Below are 25,960 nucleotides of genomic sequence, written 5' to 3' on the forward strand. Positions count from 1 at the left end.
TCCTTTATCATTCTGTGGCTCCGGTGTGCCCTAAGTGCTTATGTGATACCTGCGTCCCCATTCAACCTCAGCTAGGCTTCCAATTCTCTTAGTGGATCCTGCATGACACAGGTAGCAAACAAGATGTGACAGGAAATCTATCCACAGTGAGAGGAATCCCTTTTCAGTTGTCACCAGAACAGGTGTCCCCAGTGAAATATCTCCCATCTATTCCTGTTCTGATGACAACTGTAAAATTTCAGAGCTCCTATCTCTCTCTCAGTGACACCAGGACCAGAAATGGGCTCAGGCACATTCGGACATTAGTCTAAACCTGCCTGAGCTATCCCGCCTGGAAGCTGCCAAAGCGGACAGCCAATCTTAGGCAGTGGAGGCATTCATCGCACTGCAGCGGCACGTACATGCACTTCTTGTTTATGTGTTTCTGTGGAGATGGAGCATGCTCTGCTATATAGGATTAGCTCTCTGCTTTGACAACTTCCTGGTGGAACTGCTCATGCTGCTTTGGAATTATGTCTGAACTCGTCCCTAACCGGGAAAAACAGAGGGGTGAATCTTCCCAGCATGCAGATAGAAATAATAAGATGTCAAGGGTTTGAATCTTTCCACACTATCTAAAAAAAAAAAGTTATAATTTTATAATAAAGAGCCACTGTGCCCATACAAGGCAAAGTGACAGTGCCTCTGTAATGAAGAACAGACCTCCTGCACTAAAAATGGAGCCCTATCACTATAGCTGCTAACACTAAACCTCCTACCAAAGTGAGTACAATGACAATAAATAATAAACAGTGCAGCACTAAACCTTAAATATATAAATAAATAAATATAAATAAAATATAAGTATGCAATAAATCAGTGCAATGTGCAAAATACGGGTTAAATATAAAGTGCAACACGTGTATTCCCAACGGAAGTCACATGTCTAGCGTGACGCAACGCGCCGGTACGCAAGGAGTATTTTGGGAGCGCGGTCACGTCATTTTCCGGAGTGGCGGCCATATCTGAAACCCCTATATTTAATACCTATGCAAGGCATTCATAGCATGAGGTATAGGAGCCATGTAAAAGAAGAACTAATATGTGAGTGGGCATTCTTTGTATAAGTTTTACTCAATAAATTGCGGTTTTACACTATGAAAGCTTTTTGTTTGTACATGACCTGGAGAGGAAGCTGCTGACTGAGTGTATATTTCTGGGGAGGATCCTGTGATACATCTCAGTGGTGTTTTATCCTAAGGCGAGCTGACCCTGCAGGGTCAATGTAAGGAGGTGAGGGGCCACTGTAGCCACTTTTGGATTTACACAGTGTGAAAACATGCATGAAGATTTTGTTTTGGACACTATTTATATGGACTTATTTACATTGAGTGGTCATTTACATTAGAGTGATTTTTTGATAGATTGATTGCTGTGATCACTTTGACACTTTGATTATTCCCGTTGGGAATACACGTGTTGCACTTTATATTTAACCCGTATTTTGCACATTGCACTGATTTATTGCATACTTATATTTTATTTATATATTTAAGGTTTAGCGCTGCACTGTTTATTATTTAGTGCCTCTGTAAAGGCCCCATATATACGCACCTTACTAGCGCTTGCATCAGAAATGTCAGTATACTGCCTCCCCTTTTACAAGGTGTGTATTACATACCAGTGACCCTATGGTGACAGGGTGACTTTAAAGCAAACCTATAATTAACGTGTTACTAAACCCGGGACCCTGCATTCACTATATCTGGTCTCCCACAGTACACACAACATGAAAATGCAATTATTTTACTAAAGATAAACTGCTAAATATCTTTTTGCATTAGCAGCATATAGCAGTCTTGTGACTAATCAGTGTCCAGCTGAGCACTGGTTAAAGCTTGTAGGAGTTTTCATTCTCCCCGACTGTCCTATGAGGCTGAAGGACCCCTGATCCTTTGTCTGTATGTCTGTATAGTGCTGATCACATACACTGTCCCAAGGACAAGAAAAAAAACCCAAAAACCTTTAGCAATACACACCAAACTGAGCGTGTGCATCTTGCCCCCAAGGCTCTATTTTATCAGGAAATTATTTAGGAACAGTAGAAGAAGGGGAGGATCATAGAACACTTGATCAAACAGCCTTTTCACACAATGTGTAGCATTAACCCCTTAGGTTCCACAGTGAGTATAACAAACATGCATATACAGACTGATTTTACGGTTGAGAGTTTAGTAACACTTTAAAGCGGAAGTTCCGCTTCAAGCCCTTCTCCCCGTTAAGGATTGACACCTTTGGGGAGTGAGTTTCCAAATTTGACAGATACACACTCCCACTTTCACTGCGAGTTCCTAAGACGATCGGAAGCGGATGTTGCCCTCCCTCCCCGTAATCTTCTGGGACACATGACAGGTCCCAAAAGACTACAGGACCGTTCACAGATCGCAGCGCTACCCGCGCATGCCTAGTGGGCACCTGGCTGTGAAGCCGCAAGCTGTCACAGCCGGGTACCTACACTGAAGATGCCGGCGCAGGGGAAAGAAGACAGCCGGTGAAACCAGCGGTGGTGAGGACACCGCTGAACCGAGGGACAGGTAAGTGTCTGCATTTTAAAAGTCAGCAGCTACAGTTTTTGTAGCTGCTGACTTTTATTTATTTATTTTAAATCAACTGGAACTCTACTTCAAAGAGACATAGCGAATGCCCTTACTGACTTTTCTAGAAGAGCTCTGTCATGCTGATCCTCTGGCTTTCATATTTTGAATCAATGACTTGGAAAATGTAACAGATCTGGGGTTTTCCTGACCTGTATACAAGTGAAGAGACAGTGACCCTAAGTGGAACTAAAGGCAAAACATTTTTTTTTAGTTTTGGACAGAGTGGAGATGGATTAGAACCCCTGTCAGTTTTTATTGCTGTCTACACCCGTTAGTGATATTCATCCTATTTGTCCCGTTTACCATTAGCAGTGAAAGAAAAAGAAAATCCCAAATGTAGGGTTGTCCCCAGAAAAGTAATAGAGGGGAAATCTTCCAATGGAGACACTAGTTCTGGTGACCTGGGGGACCCCAAAGAATTCTCTTAACCACATGCTAACTGCGCTATAGCCGAATGATGGTTACAGCACGGATATCCAGTTCTGGGAGGGCGTCCTATGACGTCCTCCCAGAATGCGCCCTTAGCGGCGCACACCCGGCGATCTCCGTGATCACTATGTCCTACGGACACAGCTGATCACGTGATGAGATAAAAGCCCAATGACACAGCAGAGCACAGAGTAAATACACTTGCCGGTTATCGGCAGCACTTTACTCACGCTGTCACAGAGCAGATCAGTGTCCTGCAGTGCCACCCAGCAGTTGAGCCCGTCAGTGCGGTCAGTCAGCGCCGCTAGCAGTTGCATCCGTCAGTGCCATCTATCAGTGCCCATCATTGCTGTATATCAGTGCAGTATCATCAATGCCTCCTAATCAGTGCTGCCTATCCGTGCCACCTCATCAGTGCTGCCTATCCGTGCCACCTCATCAGTGCTGCCTATCCGTGCCACCTCATCAGTGCTGCCTATCCGTGCCACCTCATCAGCGCTGCCTATCCGTGTCACTTCATCAGCGCTGCCTATCCATGTCACCTCATCAGCGCTGCCTATCCGTGCCACCTCATCAGCGCTGCCTATCCGTGCCACCTCATCAGCGCTGCCTATCCATGCCACCTCATCAGCGCTGCCTATCCGTGCCACCTCATCAGCGCTGCCTATCCGTGCAACTTCATCAGCGCTGCCTATCCGTGCCACCTCATCAGCGCTGCCTATCCGTGCCACCTCATCAGCGCTGCCTATCCGTGCCACCTCATCAGCGCTGCCTATCCGTGCCACCTCATCAGCGCTGCCTATCCGTGCCACCTCATCAGTGCTGCCTATCCGTGCAACTTCATCAGTGCTGCCTATCCGTGCAACTTCATCAGTGCTGCCTATCCGTGCCACCTCATCAGTGCTGCCTATCCGTGCCACCTCATCAGTGCTGCCTATCCGTGCCACCTCATCAGTGCTGCCTATCCGTGCCACCTCATCAGTGCTGCCTATCCGTGCCACCTCATCAGTGCTGCCTATCCGTGCCGCCTCATCAGTGCTTCCTATCCGTGCCGCCTCATCAACGCACAGCAGTGATGAAGAAAAATTACCGGTTTGCAAAATTTTATAAAAGAAACAAAGAAAAACTTTTTTTTTTCACATTTTTTGCCTCTTTTTTTGTTTATAGCGCAAAAAATAAAGCACCCAGTGGCAATTAAATACCACCAAAAGAAAGCTCTATGTGTGTGAAAAAAATTATACAAATTGCTTATGGGTACAGTGTTGCATGACCGTGCAATTGTCAAAGTGCAACTGCACTGAAAGCTGAAAATTGGCCTGGGCAGGAAGGGGGTATACGTGCTGGTAGGCAAGTGGTTAATTTGCAGGGATCCCCTCTCACTTCCTGCTTCTATGGGACAGGTAGTGAAGGGAAATGTCCCCTATGCTATTCAAAATAAAAACAAAAACAGGTTTTCCCTATAGTTCCACTTGTTGAAGCCAGAGGATCAGCATGGCGGCCAAGCAGGCAGTATTTCCAGGCGGGCCTCTGTAATCTGCCTCCTATTCCGTACATTCCCGTGCTGGATGGGGCTGCCACAGATACCACATGAAGCACCGATCCGCAGAGATGGCGGGGACCCCGCACTGTGTACACAGCTGACGTGATAGTACCTGCTGGAGCTCAGTCCTCTCACCTGCTCACAGGGCCCAGCACCGTGCTGGCGGGGATTTGGGGCTGTCACAGAGCACACGATGATGGGGTCACCTTTTCAGCCATTGCACACACCCCATATTCCTCAGCTGATCACAGGCTCAGGCACCGGCTGATCCCCCATTGATGGCGGCTTCGCGCTCTCACCTCTCTTGGCCCAGCACACTCACCGTACATCCCCGAGCTAGCCGGGCCGGGCCGTGCACGCGCACAGTCACTGCAACTTAACAAAATTGTTACAAATTGTAATAGTAATTAGATATTCGAAACCATAGACGGGGATTGTACCATATAACATTTGAAATGGTATTTTTTTTCTCGTTCAGGGAAGGTTCTTTTTTACTTCCTGTTTGGTCCCGTCTGCTTTCCGTACCTCAATAGCCTTAAACCGGCGCATGCGTGCCAACACTACATTATCTCATTATCATATTGACATATCATATAAATAAAGACGCAGAACTATAGAAAATGAACAATAATCATTCAGATAACATTTTTTTTCTGTTTAAATATCTGTGCATGCGCAGATCTACTTTGTATTTCCGTCGGGTGTGTACGATGGGCGGCGGGAACCAAACCTAGTAGAAACGCGAAGTAGCTGTGCAAGACAAGAATTGTTATTTTTTTTAATTTACTTTCAACTCCGTGTGTAGAATGGTAGATCGTTCTGCAGTCAGGCTAAAAAAATTACACTTTGGTTCTCGAGGAACGTTTCTTTCAGGGAGCATGCGCAGAGATTGGTCGCTCCGCGTGTACGTCATGGAATTCGGCGCTGGCTGGTGACTGTACTGTTTGGTGTTGGGAAGTGAAGAGAGGTGACTGAGCTCCTGAGGCGCCGAATGTGAACGAAGATCATCGGAAATTCGGTAATTAGAGGGGACAGCGGGCTATGATCAGTTCTGACAGCCTCTTATTTCAAGTCAGTAACAACCCCAAATCCAGACACCCCTCCACTATCTGCAGTTCCAGTCTGGTAGTCCTGTGGAGGGTGCAGGTGTGCCAGGACAGGGTGACAGATTGGAGTTGGTGACCGGATGTGGTTGGGTGCAATGGACAAAGACAACCAATGGTCACACACAGCCAGATTAGGATCGAGCCAACCAACCCCTGCGCAGGGTGCTCACTGATCTGGTCATAGGACCGCTCTGAGCCACTCAAAAAAAAAAAAAAAATTATTTTCTTTTTGCAAAGTATACCTAAACCCAAAATTGTTTGTTTTGGACGCAGTGCGGAACCTGTCAGGCTCTTTGTTGCCATCTGTGTCTCTGTGGGGAAAGTCCTCCTGACTTCCTATTACAGAGATGCAACAGGAAGTGAGTGGAAATCTCTACAATGTGATAGGAACAAGTTGTCCCCATTGGATTTTTCCTCACTTCCTGTCCTGGTGACAACTTTCATTTTGGATTTTACATTCTATTTCGATGTCACCAGGAACAATAGGAGGATTCTCACCAGTGGAGAGACAGACAGCAATAAAAACCAGACAGGGGTTCTAATGCCTCCACACTCCATCCAAGGTTAGTAAATACAAATGTTTAGATACATTTTAAAGTAGTATTAAACCCAAAAGCAAACATTTGTTGTTTTGCAGCTTACCAGTTTTTAGGTGTAATGGCTGCATTCGTTTCCTTTTTTAGAAACCTTTTCTGCTATTTTTATCTAGTGATCCAGTCGGTAAGTCTGTTGTTTTTCAAAAACTCAAGCTCTCCAGCAGAATGTATCACTTTACATGGATGAGACAAACCATTTACCACTGACGGGGGATTTAAATGGTCTGTTTTTATTTATTCATGTAAAACCTTTATCCCAAAAGGAAAAAAAAGTGTTTGCTGTAACTGATTATAAAGTGTGAGCTGCAGTTTGGCTTCCATTTGTTAGTGTATTTAAATCTGCTACTACATTTAACAATCCCCTCCACCCATACTGACAGTGCTGCTGTGCTTCCTATCTCATTCCTTCAGTGTTGTGTCTCACTAATACAGGAGGTGTGTTACTGGCCACCAGGTGAAAACAGAGGGGAAAAGAAAACTAATGCAGCCACCACATCTAAGCTTGTAATATAATATATTTTTGGTTTGGGGGGGTTAATACCGCTGTAAACACCACAGCTGCACAGAATAAACTTCAGGATGCTAAACTATACTTCCTGTTTAAGGGTGACAACTGCTCTATTTGCTGTCCTGTGTTGTCACCAAGTCACATGCTCCCTCACTGAAGACTACAGTTGACTGTGTCAATACACATTGCCCTCAATGTGGTCATTTACTGTTGTCACTATCAGAGAGCTGGTCCTGAGCAATGATGTGCAACGGACGCTGGAGCGAGTGCATATAGACAGGAAGTGGCTGGAAACGGCTGCAGGAGATCAGCAGCACTGAGATGGAAAAATAGATGAAAGAAGGGGAAACAGCATTTTATGGAGACAAGCTTGGCAATTGTTTCTGATACACAGTGCACAGAGCTAACTAAATATCATCTTCTTAGGGTTTACATCTACTGTAATTCTCCACCAAACACTGAAATACCTTTTGGAGGGTTACATGTTACATGTTCTTCTCTTTTTTAGGGTAGAACATGTAACATGTTCCTGCTCCCCGATCCCTCCTCTTTGTGACAGAGTGCGGCTGTAGGGAACTCTAACCACACGGCTGCATCATCCATTCACAAAGTTCTGTGAATGAATGAACTACAAGTAACGACTGCCTTTGCGGCTGACGGCTTGTAGTTCTCAGTGAACACGCACGGTGCTCTGGTAGTTCATTGATTCTTCCTGTCAGTGTGTAACTGTCTGCCTGTGCGAGCAAACAGATACACTGACAGTCTGCAGGAGTCCTGCATGGCACCAGTGATCTGCTGATCGTGGGTGAAATACTTTCCAGGCTCCTACAAAAAAAAAAAAAAGTGAATGCAAATTTTTTTTGCCTGCAAAAAAAATGTGCATTTATTATTTTTTTCTTTTTTTTAAAGGTGAACGTATCCTCTACAGTGTAAGTTAACCTTTTTACGACAAATGAAAAGAGGAGCGAACAAGCTCCATATCCCCCCCCCAGACGCCTCTGCACTTACCTCCGTGGGTGGTTAGCTGTCACTTCCAGCATGGGATCACTCTGATCCATCACAGAAGTCCTAAGGAACGATGGGGAAGAAGAGCGGGACTTACAAATCCCTGCACCGGGTGGGGAGGGTGTAGGGTGTTCATTTATTTATTCAGATACACTGAATATAACTGGATATAACATTTATAGGTAAAGTTGATCCAGGGAATATCTGATTGCCTCTCGGGGGATCAGGAAGGAATTATTTTCCCAGCAGGAGCAAATTGGATCATACTTTGCTGGGGTTTTTTTTGCCTTCCTCTGGATCAACTCTTGGTATAGGATTATAACTTTTTTTTTTTTTTCTATGGTTGAACGGGATGGACTTTTGTCTTTTTTTCAGACAGACTAACTATGTAATTATGTAATTTACCTTTTCATTTTTATCAGAAAAGGTGAACTTATACCTTAACTTTCCTTATGACCAAAAAGTAGATGGTAACCATGTGGGATGTTTAATGTACAAAAATTCTATATTGTAGTCTTGGTATTGTGAAAATGTATTTCATTTTATTAATAACCACTTAGATCTAATTCACATTTGTGTTTAGGCACCAAGCACACTTCCATGCAGGGGACTCAGAAGGGTTTCTGCAAACAGCTGCGGGCTGGAAGCAACGAGTGGCTGACAGTGCTCACAGCCATTTGTGGTCGTTTGCATGTTACCGAACATTCAGCAGTTACCTGTGGATGATCAGCCCTGGACAAAAACTGCCCCCAGGATCGATCAGCCATGGATAATCACTGCCCGTTCATAGAATCCCTGCTGTGTCTCCTGCATTAAATCGTAGTCAGTCCCTAAATGTAGGTGTGAATGAGAGCTTAAAGTGGAACTCCAAGAAAGAATAAAACCGTTTTAGAAGTTACATTGGGCCAGCTTAGTTACTACTAATGTCTAGAGGGATGCTAAAATTCTCAGCTGTGTTCCATGCCAGATGTGAGCTTAGTCGTACAGTGGTGATGGCGGCTCTCTCATTCTGCATCTCATCCCTTTATTATACAGGATTTATATAGCGCCAACAGTTTGCTCAGCGCTTTACAATATAACGGGAGACAATACAGTAACGATACAGTTCAATACAAGAGGGAAAGGAGGGCCCTGCTCCTTGGAGTTTACAATCTAGGAGGGAGGGGCTAGTGGTACAAAGGTAGTAACTGTGGGGGGATGGACTGGTTGGAAGAGTAGAAGATTCCAGTATTAGCTGACGGCAGGATAGGTTTCCCTGAAGAGATAGGTTTTCAGGGATCGCCTAAAAGTGAGCAGAGTAGGCGATAGTCTGATAAATTGTGGTACGGAGTTCCAGAGGATGGGGGAAGCTCTGGAGAAGTCCTTGAGACGAGCATGGGAGGAGGAGACAAGGGAGCTGGAGAGTAGGAGGTCATGCGAAGAGCGGAGAGTATGGTTTGGGTGATATTTGGAGACAAGATTGGTGATGTAATTTGGAGCAGAGTTATAAATGGCTTTATATGGTATTGTTAGTGTTTTGAATTTTATCCGTTGAGCAACGGGAAGCCAGTGGAGGGATTGGCAGAGAGGGGTGGCGGATACAGAATGTTTTAAAAATGGCTTGTATTCTTTTCAGTGAATACAAGGTGTTCTGTGTTTGGGTGCTGTGGAGATCGTGATGTTCGCCCACCCCTCCTCTTCCACTTGTCCAATCACAGTTCGTCTTTTATGCACTGAAAATAGTACAAAATATTTTCTAAGTAGACTGGGTGGTGAGTGACCCTCTATCTTCACTGTATGACATAGGAAGTCACAGCATCAGCACCCAGAAGATCAAAGCTCACACTGTGTCTGGCAAGGAACACAACAGAGAATTTTGGCAGTCCTGCTGACAATGATCACCAATGATTGTTGGTAAATAAGCTTGCCCGATTTAACTTCTAAAATGCGTTTTGGATTATCACTTTAAAGCCTGGTTAACAGTTAACAGTGATGCGGAGGGATTTCTATGTTTTCAAGTGCAGTTTCAGGAGCAATTGCGGTGCAATTCTCATGCGATTTTGCACAACTGTGATTTCTGTTCTGGCTACTTCTGTCAGAAACAATTGACTACTGATGTGATACTTTTTTTATTTGCACTAACATATAATTTTGAGGACAAGCTTTCGGGGTATGTCCCCTTCTTCAAGGTCCAGGCAGTACTGAAGAAGGGGACATACCCCGAAAGCTTGTCCTCAAAATTATATGTTAGTGCAAATAAAAAATGTATCACGTCAGTACTCAATTGTTTCTGTCGCAAATGCACTAGTGCAGCTACAATCACCTCAAGGCTACTTTTGTGAAATCAGAGATAGGTGTATCTTACACTGAAATTTCATAGCATTTGAACACCTATGCATTTTCACTGTGTTTCCATTCAAGTCTATGGGGCTCAAAAATGGACTGCATCACAGCAAACACGCACAGGACCCTTTTGGAAATTGCAGCATGTCTGGAACACATAGGGGTGAACAACCTCCATAGAAAGCCATGTTATCTCCCTCGACTTGCAAATCTATATGTTTTAGAAAGCATCAGAAACAAATCAGTGTGAACAAGGGCTAAGTTATCATTAAACTAATTTTAGACATTCTATAAACCTCAAGTGACATCCACACCTCAGCCTTCAACCATCCACTACATTCTACTACTAGACCATTAAATAATGTAATTATAAAGCTTCAACAACATCTATGTATATGGGGCAGTGATGGGGAGGTGTTGAAAAGTCTTGACACATTTTATGAACAAGAGTTCACTTCTTCAGGTTGAGTCTATAATTATACAAATACAAGTCTTGGTTGTTTTTCTATAAGGGATGTGGTACATTCAAAGGGGCTGGCATCCATACTACACCTAAACCCTTATAGAACTTTTCTTAATGTGTTTCAGGGATGCTGCCTGACCAACACAAGTATGAGCAAATGTTTAGGCATGTCTGCTTCTCTGTGTTGACATGTTGAGGTCGGAGGTCACATTTTCTCCCTACCTAAACATAGGCATCCATGAGGCTCATTGACAGCTCACTGACTCAGCTGTTTGTACACTTAGGGCCACACAGATTTTAGAACATAGTACGTTATTTAAAGCAAGTCTGCCATTTATTTATAACAAAAATGCAATAAAAAGTTCCTATATTAGGTTTATACTTGGCTATCCCTTCAGTGGTCACTGCACATCCAAGGCTTCCAGGAGTGTCAGCTGCCTGTATCCCCTCCATGTACTGTAGTTCAGGCTGTCGGCCCCTATGCACTAATGTGCCCTGTAACTTTAGTTTTGAAAATATTTTTATTGTCAGTTTTTTAAGACATGATTCACATTCCAAGGTCATTTTGGTATGGGTAGTACTATTATTATTATTATCCACGTGACCTGCGGAAGGTTTAACCCTCTTCATGATCAGAGCATTTTTTGCTATTTAGTACTGCGCTATTTTAACTGACAATTGCGTGGTCATGCGCTATGGTACCCAAATTAAATTTCTATCATTTTGTTCACAATGTTCATCAATGTTCTCACTTGCGCTGTCCCTTCACCCCTGCTCTCCTCCATGGCACCGGCATCTCAACTGTGGGCAACAGGCTGTGACAACTTGCGGCTTCACAGCCTGGTGCACACTGTGCATGTGCAAGTCGTGCTGCGCCTCCCAATTGGTCCGGCAGTCTTCTGGGACCTGTGAAAGTTCCCAGGAGTCTGTGGGAGGGAGGTGGGGGCTGAACAGGTATCAGCTCCCCCCCAAAGGTGCCAATTGTGGCGGGTGGGGGGAGGAGGAAAATAAGCAGAGCTTCCGCTTTTGAGTGGAACTTGGCTTTAAGGATTTAGAGAAGATCTGTAAAGAAGAGTGGACCAAAATCCCTCCTGAGATGTGTGCAAACCTGGTAACCAGCTACAAGAAATGTCTTACCTCTGTGCTTGCCAACAAGGGGTTCTCCACCAAGTACTAAGTCATTTTTTGCTTGGGGATCAAATACTTATTTTACTCACTGAACTGCAACTCCATGTATAGCATTTGTATCGTGTGTTTTTCTGGTTCATATTCCGTCTCTATCATTTAAAATACACCTATGATAAAAACTATAGACCTTTAATTTCTTTGTAAGTGGGCAAACTTACAAAATCTGCAGGGGATGAAATCCTTATTTTCCCCACTCTATGATGCTATACTGGTAATGGCCATGATCAGCGACTTATAGTGGGACTGTGATAGTGTGGCGGGCAATCTGGCACTAACTGACTGTCGTTGGGAGGTACACTAACTGAATAACTGATGCTGACATCAATAGTGACACTAATACAGTGATCAGGTATAGTACTGTACATTGTCAGTGTACTAATAACACTAGCTGGGAAGGGGTTAACATCAAGGGGTAGCCAACGGGTTGACTGAGTGCCTAATACGTGTAATGTGTTTGATATGTATTTTACTAAGAGATCTGGCTTTTTTTCTTCCCCGCTTTGCAGGGAGAAGAAACATCCAGATCGCTGATCTGTGTACAAAGCCCTCTGTGTTTGTAAACAACTGGACTCTGTGCTGTCTTTGGCTACAGCCAATCAGCAGGTTTTAGCCATAAATCATTGGGTGGGACCTGCTGACAAAATCACACTGTAGTCACTGTTCTCAGAAGTGCTATAAACTGGTGTGTAAGTCATACCAACAAACATTCCAGGTCACCAGCTATATATCTTGAAATTCTAACATAACTCCAGAGTTGATTAGTAAGAGAGGTCAGCTGTAGGTGAAAGATATGCCTTGGAAGAAAGAAATGAAAGAAGGTTGGCAGAGTTACTAAAGTATAAGTGTGTATGTGTCTTGGTCTGGGAATCTGATGATGGAGCACTGATCCCTACGGTGAAAGGAGAACCCATAATAATGGGGTTGTCACATGGCTAAAGGAAAGTGCATTCAGCTGTGTCAGGTGTTATTTTCCTCTCCTGAATGCCCTGGTGATGGTTTTTCTTCTCAGCCTGAAAACACGCCTCTTCTAATAGGCCTGTAAACACCTATGTGTGCAGGGAGACACTGGACCCCTTCATCAAGCATGTGATCATCATTTTGTGAAGCCATTCAGATCATTGATTTATGCTGCCAACAGCCAAATGCACTACCAGTGTAAGGGGGCACTTTTCCATTGACCATCATAGCACTGGCCACCAAAGAGGGAACACTACAAATTTCTGCATTTGTGTTCTGGATATTATTATAGTTTTTTTTTACATCCTGAGCATCCCTTAATACTTTATTTATTCTTTTTTTTTTTTTGTAACTTTCTTTTCATGCTATTGCATGGTTAGCTGTAGATATAGTAATTACTAGTAGGAGGTCCCTGTGACCTGAAAGTCATTTCAAGGGTTTCTCCAAGTTAAAGAGGTAAAAAGTTGTGAGAGGCAGTTTTTATGCTCACCACACACATTGTAATCTTGGTTGTACAATTTCCTTTAGATCTACCAACAACTATGTTACACAGGGGCCTGCCTGACTGGATAATAATTGCTTGGATTGAAATTGGTTAGATAGTTTAGATAGGTCTTCATGTTAGAGTTTTGATCAATCTAAAGTTGATTTTGAAAGATTGTGATGTATTGGGTGACACATTGCGCGTAATGAAGTATTTCATATGACTGTAAATTGTTTTCTAACAGCCAGCAATATGAGTTGTACGATCGAAAAGGTTCTGGCCGATGCAAAATCTCTGGTGGAGCGGTTACGGGAACATGACAGTGCAGCAGAGGCCCTTATCGAGCAGACGACGGTGCTCAACAAACGGGTGGAGGCAATGAAACAGGTCGGTGGAGTGCCATAACATGAATATTGCTGATGGCACAGGAGAGTACATGTGCTGTAATTTCAGAGGTCATACTGAGTTCTTATTGCAGTAATTTACTGGAAGTCATTTTTGATGGGACTTTCACATTTGTGCCTGCTTGCAGTTCTATCCTTTCATTGGTGTGGCTTAGTTGGCCTACCTATACACAGGCTATTTCCCTTTAGTCTATCATAAATGCTGCTGTCAGACTCATCCACCTTACCAATCATTCAGTGTCCACTACCCCTCTCTGTCAATCCCTTGAATGGTCTTCATTTGGCCAACAGATAAAAAGTGTACCTTCAATTTGTTTGAGCACTGCATTTTACAATTTGTAATAAGAGTATAGCATCAAGTCAATGAAGCTCCTGGGATATTAATCTGGTCAGTTAAGTAGCAGAGGGGGTTGTTAATAAGTTTCAGCTGCTTTTGGTGTTAATGAAATTACCAACAGGTGCACTAGATGGACAACAATGAGACAACCCCCAAAACAGGAACGGTTTAATAGGTGGAGGCCACTGACATTTTTTCATCTTTTTTGATTATTTTTCACTTGTTTTGCGTTTCGCTAGGGTCAGTGTCACTACTGGTAGCATGAGGCGATATCTGGACCCTACAGAGGTAGGCAGTCCAACTCCTCCAGGATGGAGCACCAATACATACCATTGCCAGAAGGTTTGCTGTGTCTCTCAGCACAATCTCAAGAGCATGGAGGAGATTCCAGGAGACAGGCAGTTATACTAGGGAAGCTGGACAGGGCCGTAGAAGGTCCTTAACCCATCAGCAGGAACGGTGTCTGCTCCTTTGTGCAAGGAGGAACAGGATGAGTACTGCCAGAGTACTGCCAGAGCCCTACAAAATGACCTCCAGCAGGCCATTGGTGTGAATGTCTTTGACCAAACAATCAGAAACAGACTTCATGAGGGTGGCCTGAGGGCTCGACGTCCTCTAGTGGGCCCTCTGCTCACTGCCCGGCACCATAGAGCTCGATTGGCATTTTCCATTAAACACCAGAATTGGCAGGTTCGCCACTGGTACCCTGTGCTTTTCACAGGTGAGAGCAGGTTCACCCTGAGCACATGTGACATATGTGAAAGGGTCTGGAGAGGCCATGGAGAACGTTATGCTGCCTGTAACATCGTTCAGCATGACAGTTTTGGTGATGGGTCAGTGGTAGTCTGGTGAGCCATATCCATGGAGGGACGCACAGACCTCTACAGGCTAGACAATGGCACCCTGAGTGCCATTAAGTATCGTGATGAAATCCTTGGACTCATTGTCAGACCCTACGCTGGTGCAGTGGGTCCTGGGTTCCTTCCGGGTGCACGACAATGCCCGGCCTCATGTGGCGAGAGTATGCAGGCAGTTCCTGGAGGATGAAGGAATTGATACCATTGAATGGCCCCCTCGCTCGCCTTACCTAAATCCAATAGAACACCTCTGGGATATCATTTTGCTCCATCCGACGCACCTCAGACTGTCCAGGAGCTCAGCGATGCCCTGGTCCAGATCTGGGAGGAAATACCCCAGGACACCATCCGTCGTCTCATTAGGAGCATACCCTGATATTGTCAGGCATACATACAAGCACGTGGGGGCCATACAAGCTACTGAGTACCATTTTAAGTTGCAATGAAATTTCAGCAAAATGGACTAGCCTGCTGCATATTTTTTTCACTTTGATTTTCAGGGTGTCTTTGAATTCATTCCTCTGTAGGTTGATCATTTTCATTTCCATCATTTGATGGGGCATCCTAACACATTACCCAGTCCATAGCAGTTTAGATATTCAGTATGAGATTTTTTTTGCCATTGAGATCTGATGTGTTTTCAAAATGTTCCTTTAATTTTTTTGAGCAGTGTATAAACAACATACAAAAGCTGGCCATAGATGAATCAAAGTTTCTCCAGTTCAGCAAGAACTGTCTGAATTTGAATCCATGTTTGGCCTCTCTTGTGTGACAAAAGTCAGTTTAACCATTTGAGCTCCGGAAGGTTCTACCATCTTCATGACCAGAGTATTTTTTTGCTATTCAGCACTGTGCTTCTTTAACTGGCAATTGTGCAGTTACGCAACACTGTACGACAGTGTTTCTCAACCGGGGTTCCTCCAGAGGTTGCCAGGGGTTCCTTGAGCAATGAGAAATTTTTGCCTCTCAGGTAAGTTCCCAATGACACCATTGATCTTTTTAGCAATCTGTAAGGGGGTAATTCTTCCCAATGACCACAAGTGTAAGGAGCATTCTTCCCACTGACTATCACACTAATGTATCATGAATTGTAGATAGTCATTTTAGCAGGGGTTCTCTGAGACCGGAAAGTAATGTCAAGGTTTCCTCTGCGCTGAAAAGGATTAGAGAGGCTGCTGTACGCAAATGAAAGTTTTTTTATCATTTTTTCCACACAAATAGAGCTTTCTTTTGGTGGTATTTGATCACCCCTAGGTTTTTCTGTTTTTGCAATATAAATGAAAAAAGATCAAATATTAAAAAATAAATAAATAAACGTCATATTTTCTACTTTCTGTTATAAAACATATCCAATAGAAGAAAAAAATGTAAAAATCTAGTTCCTATATACATTTGGACCAACATTTATCCTGCTATATGTGTTTAGATAAAAAAAATAAATAAATCAATAAATGTATATTAATTGGTTTGCGCAAAAGTTATAGCTTCCACAAACTATGGTATGTATACTGGAATTTACTCAGCAATGTCCCTATACTGTATTAGTGGGGATTAGCAACTTATAGTGAGACTGTGATAGGGTTGCGGGCAATTTGGTGCTAAGAGACACTATCTGGGAGGGTCACTAACTGACACTGACTTTGCTAGTGACACTAATACAGTGATCAGTGATAATACTGTGCACTGACAATCTACTAATGACACCGGCTGGGAAGGGGTTAACAAACATCTGGAGCACTCAAGGGGTCAACTGTGTGCTTAACAAAGTGTAATAATGTGCTGCTTTTTTCTCCCTGCAAGAAATAGGCAAATCGCTGTTCCCTGTACACAAAGTTTTTTTGTGTTTTTGTAAAGACAGAACTCTGTGTGTGATTGGCCACAGTCAGAATCATTGGCTGAAATCAGCTGCAAAAATCGTGCTGTGTCCGATCACAGCAGGGGGCATGCGCATGTGCATCCCACACTTGGAAGAAAGGTTGCAATGTACCAGTATATCATCCGGCCTGCCGGTGCCATCCACTCACAATACAACCACTGTGGGCGGGTGGCAAGCAGCTAATGGTCGGTTTTTGTCAAATGGACTTGTTGGAAACCTTTATCTCCATCAGCAGCTGCAGATCAGTGTATTCTGATAGTGGAGAGTCCTTGCTGTCATAATTCAATGTCTAAGCTGGGATGATCCTTCTATCCAGCTCAATTTGTGAGGGGAAAAAAAGAAAAAGCAATACATCTTATCCAGCTGAAGCCATCCACAACTTTCCCTCAACTATATCACCAAACTTATCCCAAAATCTCACCTAAACCACCCTAGTCACCCTACCCTAGACCCCTGTTCTCTAGCTCCCTTGTAACCTCCCATGCTCGCCTCTCGGAATCCTCCTGTTGTCTGAAGCCCCCTGCCCTAACATGTAAAGCTGGGTACACTGAGTTGTTTTTTTCTATTTAATCATGGGCTGAACAAAGACAAAATTTGGATTCCTACATCCACACAAGTGATGTACCCAGCTTAAGGCTATCCCCCATTCTGCCTGCTTTTAGGAGATCCCTGAAAACTCATCCCTTCAGGGTGGCCTACCCCGCCTCTAGTTAACAGCTGAACAGGGGCGGACTGACCATTTGGAAACTTGGGCACTGCCCGAGGGCCCGGGGTCAGTAGTGGGCCCCATGAGATGCCCCTGGTACCTTTTTCATAGGCTTTTTTGAGTTTGGGCAAGGACACAGGGGCCCCATGATCCCCTATTGCCCGGGGGCCCCATGAGTTGTCAGTCCGCCCCTGCAGCTGAAGTTTACTTTTTTAAACAACTTATTCCCACTCCGTTATTTCCTTTTTTATCACTTGATTTTTTCTTTAGATTGTAAGCTGTCTTGAGCAGGGCCCTCTTGTCTTGAATTGTATTGTAACTGTACTGTCTCTTTATTATGTACAGCACTGCTCAAACTGTTGGCACCGTATAAATCTTGTATCATAATAATAGAGAGGTTTGTTTTTTCTTCTGTAGTAGATGTAAGCAAATTTTGCTAAACAGTTTAATCACAAAAGCTGTCCACACACTGATGTCAGCATTTTCATAAAATGTTAGTGTACCGGATGTGTACAATAGAAGCTTTACCTAGGACTCCCCCCTGCTGCTGATACGTTTCACCCTAGAGATGGGCTTAGTCCTAGTCATGAAAAGGGATGTCTCACCTGGATCTTATTACATCACACGATGAGTCTTTTTAACTATTTATCTTGTAAGTGCAATATATCTATTGTTCACTAATAAATTGTCACTACTGCATTTAGAGGCGCCTTCCTCTCTTTTTCATGTTTACTGCATTAGAGCCTTGCTTCCACTCTAAGAAGAACTGCCTCAGTGTTACTGCTCCCATCCATCCATCCATCCCTGATATCCATCTGGCACCTTTATCCTACAGCTACGGAGGTTGGGCTCTAACAAGCGCGCCCTATATAATATACATTTTTTTAGTCCTAGTCATGTCTATGATTAAGCCCATCTCTAGTGTGAAACACATATTCGAGAGGTGGTAGGTCCTAGGTGGGGCTTCCATCAATGTGCATCCGGTCTTTGTGATTCAGCTTTCTATAGTTCATGTAGAAGAGCTCCATCCTACCTGCACCTGTTCTTTTTGGACACTGGCATGCTGTGTATTCTTGTGAGCTGCATTTTTTTTTCCTTCTCTGTTAAATAGCAGCTAAGAGTACAGGATAAGCCACACACCTCATTGTTTTCAATCATTCTGAGCAATCTGGTAGCCTAATTCTGACTAGATACACAATGATGCAGTTGTTCAATAAATTGATTTGGGGAAAGATTTCTGTCTTTTATAAATAGATTGTATTTGTCAAGGAGAGTTGGTCTTCATGGAAAATCTAACTGATTTCTACTTTGCTGTGTTACCTGAAACTGTCAGTCCTAAAATGTGATGGTTAATTATTATGTGTATCCTCTGCATTGCATGGAGAGCAAAGTACTGTGTAGCAAGGGTAAGAAGTAGAGCCTACATATATAATGAACAGATATGTCTGCTTCCATATACAGAAATAGTTATAAGCTGTACACAAATAAGGTTTCCAAATCATTTGCACATATTGTTGAGATTATTGGCACTATAGTGGACCTCTCAATATGAATACATTCTTGATATGTCAAAATATACAGCAGTAGGTATCTTTTCTCAAAAGCTCCACCTTTTTATCATTAAAAGCCATTATTGAGCTCCAGTGAAGTGACTTTGCCAAGGCTGAGACGATGTCATCGGTTTGCTGGAAGCATTTCCTCAGTCTCCTCAGTGATCAGACTATAATGTTGTAACTTTGTAGCAAGTCAAACAGCAAGGGGCTGCTGATCTGTGTGAGACATTTGTAAGCAAGGTCAAAAACTGCACAAGTACTATGATTTTGACAACTTTGAGCAGGCTTCTCAGTCCAGGTATCAGATGAGAGCCCAGTAGTATGCTGATTTCAGCCAAAAATTGGAGAAGATAACATTAAAAAGTCACAACTGAAAACAGTTTAAGTTACACTATAAAATAGCTTCTTTGTCTATCGATAAAACAGTTACATTTCAGGCATACCATGAATGATAACTGTCATAGATGTCTATGCTCTCAACTGAATTGTCAAGCCGTCAAATGAGTGGTGTCTGGACTGATCACATGTGCAATACCATGGCTACTGTGGATCAAACAGTGGCTAAGATGAAAGCTTCTTTGGCTATAAAGAATAGGATGATTTAGTTTTGCTGACCAGTCCCTCTTAAATATACAGCCATAATAACATAGTGCATATCTTTTAGGCTTTGTTCACACCATACTTGCAGAAAAACTGATGGGAAAAAAAACATGCAGATTTAATTTGCATAGACACGAGTATACGTCAGTTTTCATGTGTGTTTCAGTGAGGTTTATACACATAGCAGATCCCTGTGCAGATCCACGCATGACACCGATGTTGTGGTGTGAACAGGGCTCATAGAGAACAATTGTTTTCTTTGTGCCCTTGCAGAATGTGTGCAGAAAAACTCACATCTCTGCACCATGGTGTGAACCAGACCTTAACCTCTTGGCGCCAGCCGCATGCAAATGTGTGGCCTTCCGGCGTCTGGGCCTTCACGCCGAGCGGCCACACATTTGCATGCAATTAAGAAAAACGTGCTGAGAGCGCACTCCCAGCACACATGTCCAGTACTCACGGAAAGGTCCCAATCTCCTCTTTCGATCGGGACTTTTCCTGATCATGTGACCGCCGTGACGGCGAATCATGGCGGTCACATGACTTTAAAACCTGCCCCGCCTCCCAGCTTCTGAAACCCTTAAAGGGCCAGGAGGCGCCAGCGCCAAAGGGTTAAAGTCAATGAACGTATCGGTTGAAGTTACCATGGCTATTGGCAGTTATCTAGAGTTGCTCCATCTTTTGTTGGACTCCAAGCATTCTGTGTACTGTGCTGTGTATTGTTTGTGGTGTAATCACTGATTGCTCCCCTTGTAGTACCAAGATGAAATTCAGGAACTGAACGAGGTTGCAAGACACCGACCACGGTCGACGCTGGTGCTAGGAATACAGCAGGAGAATCGGCAGATCAGGGAACTTCAGCAAGAAAACAAAGGTTGGTTCTTTCACAGCCATTGACTTTTAACAATGTGCTTTTAAATACACTCAAATTTATTAGGGCTAGTTCGCACCACATGTGTTCCAGTGCTTTTTTTCTGCATCCAAAAAACATAGAAAGTAGGTTACATGGTTTTCAATGGCATAGTTCACACCAGAGCTTGCAGTTCCAGTGTGTTCCGGTTCCAGAAAAAAAGTAGAATATGCTCCATTTTTCCTGCACAGAACTGTACTGGAACACGGTAAAATGCATCAAAAACACATCAAAAAGGCAGACAGACAGTAAAGTGAAAAAAAACCCAGAAAGAAATATGGAATGCATCTAAAAAGCACCAGAACACATCAAAAACTTGTTAACCGACATGCAGAAATGCATCCGGAACAGATCTAGAGTGTGATTTTGTGGTGTGAACTAGCCCTTAAGGAGAACATGTTATTGAGACCTACCTGATGTGTTAATTCCAAGTGTACCAATTCTCCCTTATAAAACTATATCTTTATCACTCACTGCCCTGGAGTTGCAGCTCTGTGTAAAGCTGAATTCTGGCTATCGCTTGATTAATGCACAATTGTACATGCTCTTCCTCTGTACTTGATGGGTGAATCTCGGTCTGGAAGAGTGGGCATTTCTAGGCAGGCTACATTTGCATTGCATGCAAAGCATCCTAAGTAATGAGGAAAGAACAAACGGAGAGCGCACAGGCCTAGTGCATTACCATAATAAATGTTTAATAAGAAATAAATTAGGTGTTGTACTCATAAACGACAATATAGTCAAGGCACATTATAAAAGAACAGCTTAGTCAACACCACACTGAGTAACCGTCCGCAATAGGGAGTGTAGATGTCCAATAGGCTGACGCGTTTTGAGGACTTGTCTGTTCCTCAGAGCCCTCAGTATATTTGGATTCCCCTGTTCTATTTGAGGGCAGCAAGGTGCGCATGTTCCAGGACATACTTAATATGGTTGTAGCCTGCATCGAGTCCATCCCCAAGCGCAGGAGCATTTGTGTTTGCTGATCCTAAGTAATTCCCCTGTGTGATGCCTCTATGAACTGAATTTCAAGTAAATTAAAGGGATTGGCCAGCGATAGTCAGGCTGAATCATTTTACGGTCGGAACACAGTTCCGCGTACTGTACCTAGTTAATGCTACTACAGTTCATTACAGCACACATGGTAGCCACATTGTTTAGCAATGGAAATAGTTTATGTGGGCAGCTTGGCCCAAACAAACTTTTGAAAGTTAATTGAACAAAATTGGATTTCTGCTGTGACCATTTTTTTTCTCCTGTCTTTGTTAAACAGCCCCATGAGAATTATAATCTTCGTTTTTTATTCTCCACCCCAACCACTTCTCAATTTGAGTGTTTTTCTTTGTCCAGAGCTTCGCACTTCCTTGGAGGAACACCAGTCAGCACTGGAGCTGATTATGAGCAAATACCGAGAGCAAATGTTCCGATTATTGATGGCAAGCAAGAAGGATGACCCCAGTATTATTGTCAACCTGAAAGAGCAGCATTCCAAGGTAAGCCAGCGCCCAGTGTGTTCTAAAACACAGGGGATGACTATTAAAACCATTTTCAATACAAATTTAGTTTGTGTGGAAATGAATAAAGCTGATCTCTGGGCAAGACTTTTATCTAATTTTTGGAAAGGATGTTTCTTTTGACTTTTTTTCAGTACAACACAGCTGGAAAACCAGAAAAAAATATAGGTAAACAAGTAAAACAGACCATTGCTTCGCAGTAGAAGCCAGATCTCATAAATATAACAGGAATAATTTGAAGGGCACAATACAATACTGGGTACACAAATGGAAAGGACATTTCTTACTTTTAATGAATAATTAAAGGTAAAACTTTTTTAATTTTTTTAAAATTTTGGACAGAGCAGAGAGGGATTAGAACACCTGTAGGTTTGTATTACTGTCTGTGCCCTTGATAGGGAGATTCACCCTATTTCTCCTGTTTACCATTATCATTGAAAGTAATAGAAAATCCTAAATTTTGGGTTGACACAAGAACAATATAATAGAGGGGAAATCTTCCAATGGGGACACTAAGTCTGGGAATCCTGGTTACACTAGGGGTTTCCTTTCGCCTACCGTTATGGGACAGGAAGTGAAGGGAAATCTTCCCAATGGGACACAGATGGCAAAAAAAAAAAAAAACTATTAGGTCTTATAACCCTCCCTTACTCTATCAAGCAAAAAAAAGTTTTGCCTTTAGTTCCACTGTAAGCAATATGTTGTTTTTGAACGTGGTCATCCACCTTCTGATAAAAATCAATTTGAATCATGCAGTACAAGAGCACAGTTGGCTTTATTTTTGGCTTGTAATACTGGTGGCTGCTACTTCCCCTGGTCACCGGTCCTTTAACATCCCCTGTGTAGTTCCTTGTACAGTAGGTAGCAATGTAGATGGAGACTCAGGCAGCTCAGACTCCCAGGCTGACCCCCACTATCATAACATTGTTTGACCGGCCAGGAAACCTCTAGTCTGTCGTCCCACTATTACTAGGGATCGGTCAGAAACCTGCCCACAATCCCTACTTAATTCTAGCCCATTGCTGGCTACTGTTCCAGTTGATGGGGATTGTAGTTTTTCTTGCAGCCCTGCATAGAGACAGGAAAGGATGTACTTTCTGCACTGGTACTGCCTCCAGGTTCCAGGCATAGGTGCAGTTTCTAATTCGAAAAGATGACATTACAGATTCTATCAAAATAATTTTACACAGAAACTAGGTCACGATAAAAAATATATGTGTGTTCACTATGTGTATAGGGATGGTAAATATGTGTAATAATTATTAACCAGCCCAGAGTTCAGCTTTAATGTTTTTAAGACCCAGTATTTTATGTGCTTCCTGTAAATTGCTCCGTTAGAGTACTTATCCGTTTTGCAAGTTAAAATATGCATTTTTCCACAAAAAAAGAAAAAAAATGACATACAGCAAGTAAAATAAGTATTGAACACGTTACCATGTTTCTCAGTAAATATATTTCTAAAGGTGCTATTGACATGAAATGTTCGCCACATGTTGGTAACAACCCATGCAATCCATACATACAAAGAAACCAAAACAAATAAGTTCAGAAATTAGGTTATGTGTAATAAAATGGAATGACACAGGGAAAAAGTATTGAACGCATGAAGAAAGGGAGGTGCAAAAAGGCATGGAAAGCCAAGACACCAGCTGTAATCTGTCAGAAAACAATCCTGCCCCTTGTCAGTGCAAATTAATATCAGCTGGTTCCGTTTCAACTAATGGCCTACAGTTGCAAGAAAAGGTATGTGAACCCCTTGGGATTACATGGAGTTTTGCATGAATTGGGCATAAAATGTGCTCTGAACGTCATCTAAGTCACAACAATAGAAGAACACAGTCTGCTGAACATAATACTACACAAACATTAGATGTTGCCATGGTTTAATTGCACATAACATGTAAACATTCACAGTGCAGGGAGGAAAAAGTATGTGAACCTTTGGACCTAATAACTGGTTGACCCTCCTTTGGCAGCAATAACCTCAACCAAACGTTTCCTGTAGTTGCAGATCAGACCTGCACAACGATCTGGAGTAATTTTGGACCACTTCTCTTCACAAACCTGTTTCAGTGTAGCAATATTCTGGGGATGTCTGGTGTGAATCACTCTCTTAAGGTCATGCCACAGCATTTCAATCGGGTTGAGGTCAGGACTCTGACTGGGCCACTCCAGAAGGCGTATTCTGTGCTGTTGCAGCCATTGTTTTTGAATTACTTGTATGCTTTGGGTCATTGTCCTGTTGCATCACCCATCCTCTGCGGAGCTTCAGTTGGCGGACAGACGGTCGTACGTTTTCCTGCAAAATGTCTTGATAAACTCTGGAATTCATTTTCCCATCAATGACAACAATCCGTCCAGGCCCTGAGGCAGCAAAGCAGCCCCAAACCATGATGCTCCCTCCACCATGTTTCACAGTGGGAATGAGGTTTTGATGTTGGTGTGCTGTGTCTTTTTTTCTCCACACATAGTGTTGTGTGTTCTTCCCAAACAACTCAATCTTGGTTTCATCTTTCCACAGTATATTTTGCCAGTAGTGCTGTGGAACATCCAGGTGTTTTTTTTCAAACTTCAAACGTGCTGCAATATTCTTTTTGGACAGCAATGGCTTCCTCCGTGGTGTCCTCCCATGTACTCCATTCTTGTTTAATGTTTTCCTTATTGTAGATGTGTCAACAAAAATGTTTGCATGTGCCAGAGATTTCTGTAGGTCTTTAGCTGACACTCTGGGATTCTTCTTTACCTCATGCAGCATTCTGCGCTGTGCTCTTGCAGTCATTTTTACAGGACAACCACGCCTAGGGAGAGTAGCAACAGTGCTAAACTTTCTCCATTTGTAGACAGTCTGTCTTACCGTGGACACATGAACATCAAGGCTTTTGGAGATACTTTTGTAACCCTTCCAGCTTCATGCAAGTCAACAATTCTTGATCGTAGGTCTTCTGAGAGCTCTTTTCTGCGAGGCATGGTTTACATCAGACAGTGCTTCTTGAAACCAGTAAACCCAAAACAGGTGTGTTTTTTAAGGGCAGGACAGCTGTCAGCAACACATCCAATATCATCACACTGATTGGAGTCAAGGTTGGCTCACTCCTGGCTCCAATTAGCTCTGGGAGATGTCATTAAGCTAGGGCCTCACATACTTTTTCTTCCCTGCACTGTGAATGTTTACATGTTATGTGCAATTAAACCATGGCAACATCTAATGTTTGTGTAGTATTATGTTCAGCAGACTGTGTTCTTCTATTGTTGTGACTTAGATGACATGCAGAGCACATTTTTTGCCCAATTCATGCAAAACTCCACGTAATCCCAAGGGGTTCACATACTTTTTCTTGCAACTGTATAAAAAGGTGTCTCAGTCATTACCAAGGTTATCGCACAAGAAACCTCTCATGATGTATAAAAGCAAAGAGCTCTCTCAAGACCTTCCCAACCTTATTGTTGCAAAACATACTGATGGCATTGGTTACAGAAAGATTTCTAAACTTCTGAATGTTCCAGTGAGCACTGTTGGGGCCATCATTCAGAAGTGGAAAGAACATCATTTCACCATAAAGCGGTCACGACCAAGTGCTCCTCGCATAATTTCTGACAGAAGAGTGAAAAGAATTATCAGAAGAGTTGTCCAAGAGCCAAGGACCACTTGTGGAGAGCTTCAGAAAGGCCTGGAATTAGCAGCTACAATTGTTTCAAAGAAAACAATAAGTAATGTAAACAACCGCCATGGCCTGTATGCACACTCACCAGGCATGACTCCATTGATGAAGAAAAATCATGTTGAAGCTCGTTTTAAGTTTGCTGCACAACCTTTAGACAAGCCTGTGAAATACTGGGAGAATATAGACAGTCTGGTCAGATGAGAGCAAAATTGAACTTTTTAGATGCGATTAATACACACCATGTTTGGAGGTCATATGGCACTGCACATCACCCCAAAGACACCATACCAACTGTGAAGTTTGGAGG

The 25,960-nt window shown here is 43.0% G+C and overlaps 2 protein-coding genes across 3 annotated transcripts in view; one reads left to right on the forward strand and one right to left on the reverse strand.

The window, feature by feature from the left end:
- The window catches only part of INTS13 (integrator complex subunit 13), a 45,418-nt gene extending 40,270 nt beyond the window's left edge, over window positions 1-5,148 (reverse strand). Inside the window, exon 1 of one of the 2 annotated variants that reach the window (XM_089671688.1) lies at window positions 4,741-5,148. The gene's annotated coding sequence lies outside the window, so the exon portion shown is untranslated. The remainder of the gene's footprint in view (window positions 1-4,740) is intronic. The other variant, XM_089671690.1, reaches the window with a different exon arrangement.
- Window positions 5,149-5,501: 353 nt separating this feature from the next.
- The window catches only part of FGFR1OP2 (FGFR1 oncogene partner 2), a 31,824-nt gene continuing 11,365 nt past the window's right edge, over window positions 5,502-25,960 (forward strand). The window contains exons 1-4 of the mRNA XM_089671691.1: window positions 5,502-5,623; window positions 13,479-13,621; window positions 20,324-20,441; window positions 21,828-21,970. Coding sequence (XP_089527817.1) covers window positions 13,487-13,621; window positions 20,324-20,441; window positions 21,828-21,970 — 396 coding nt within the window. The 5' untranslated portion in view covers window positions 5,502-5,623; window positions 13,479-13,486. The remainder of the gene's footprint in view (window positions 5,624-13,478; window positions 13,622-20,323; window positions 20,442-21,827; window positions 21,971-25,960) is intronic.

This window comes from Staurois parvus, unplaced genomic scaffold (assembly GCF_062004578.1).
Source record: "Staurois parvus isolate SC_StPar_1 unplaced genomic scaffold, SC_StPar_1.0 ptg000114l, whole genome shotgun sequence".
Classification (NCBI taxonomy): domain Eukaryota; kingdom Metazoa; phylum Chordata; class Amphibia; order Anura; family Ranidae; genus Staurois; species Staurois parvus.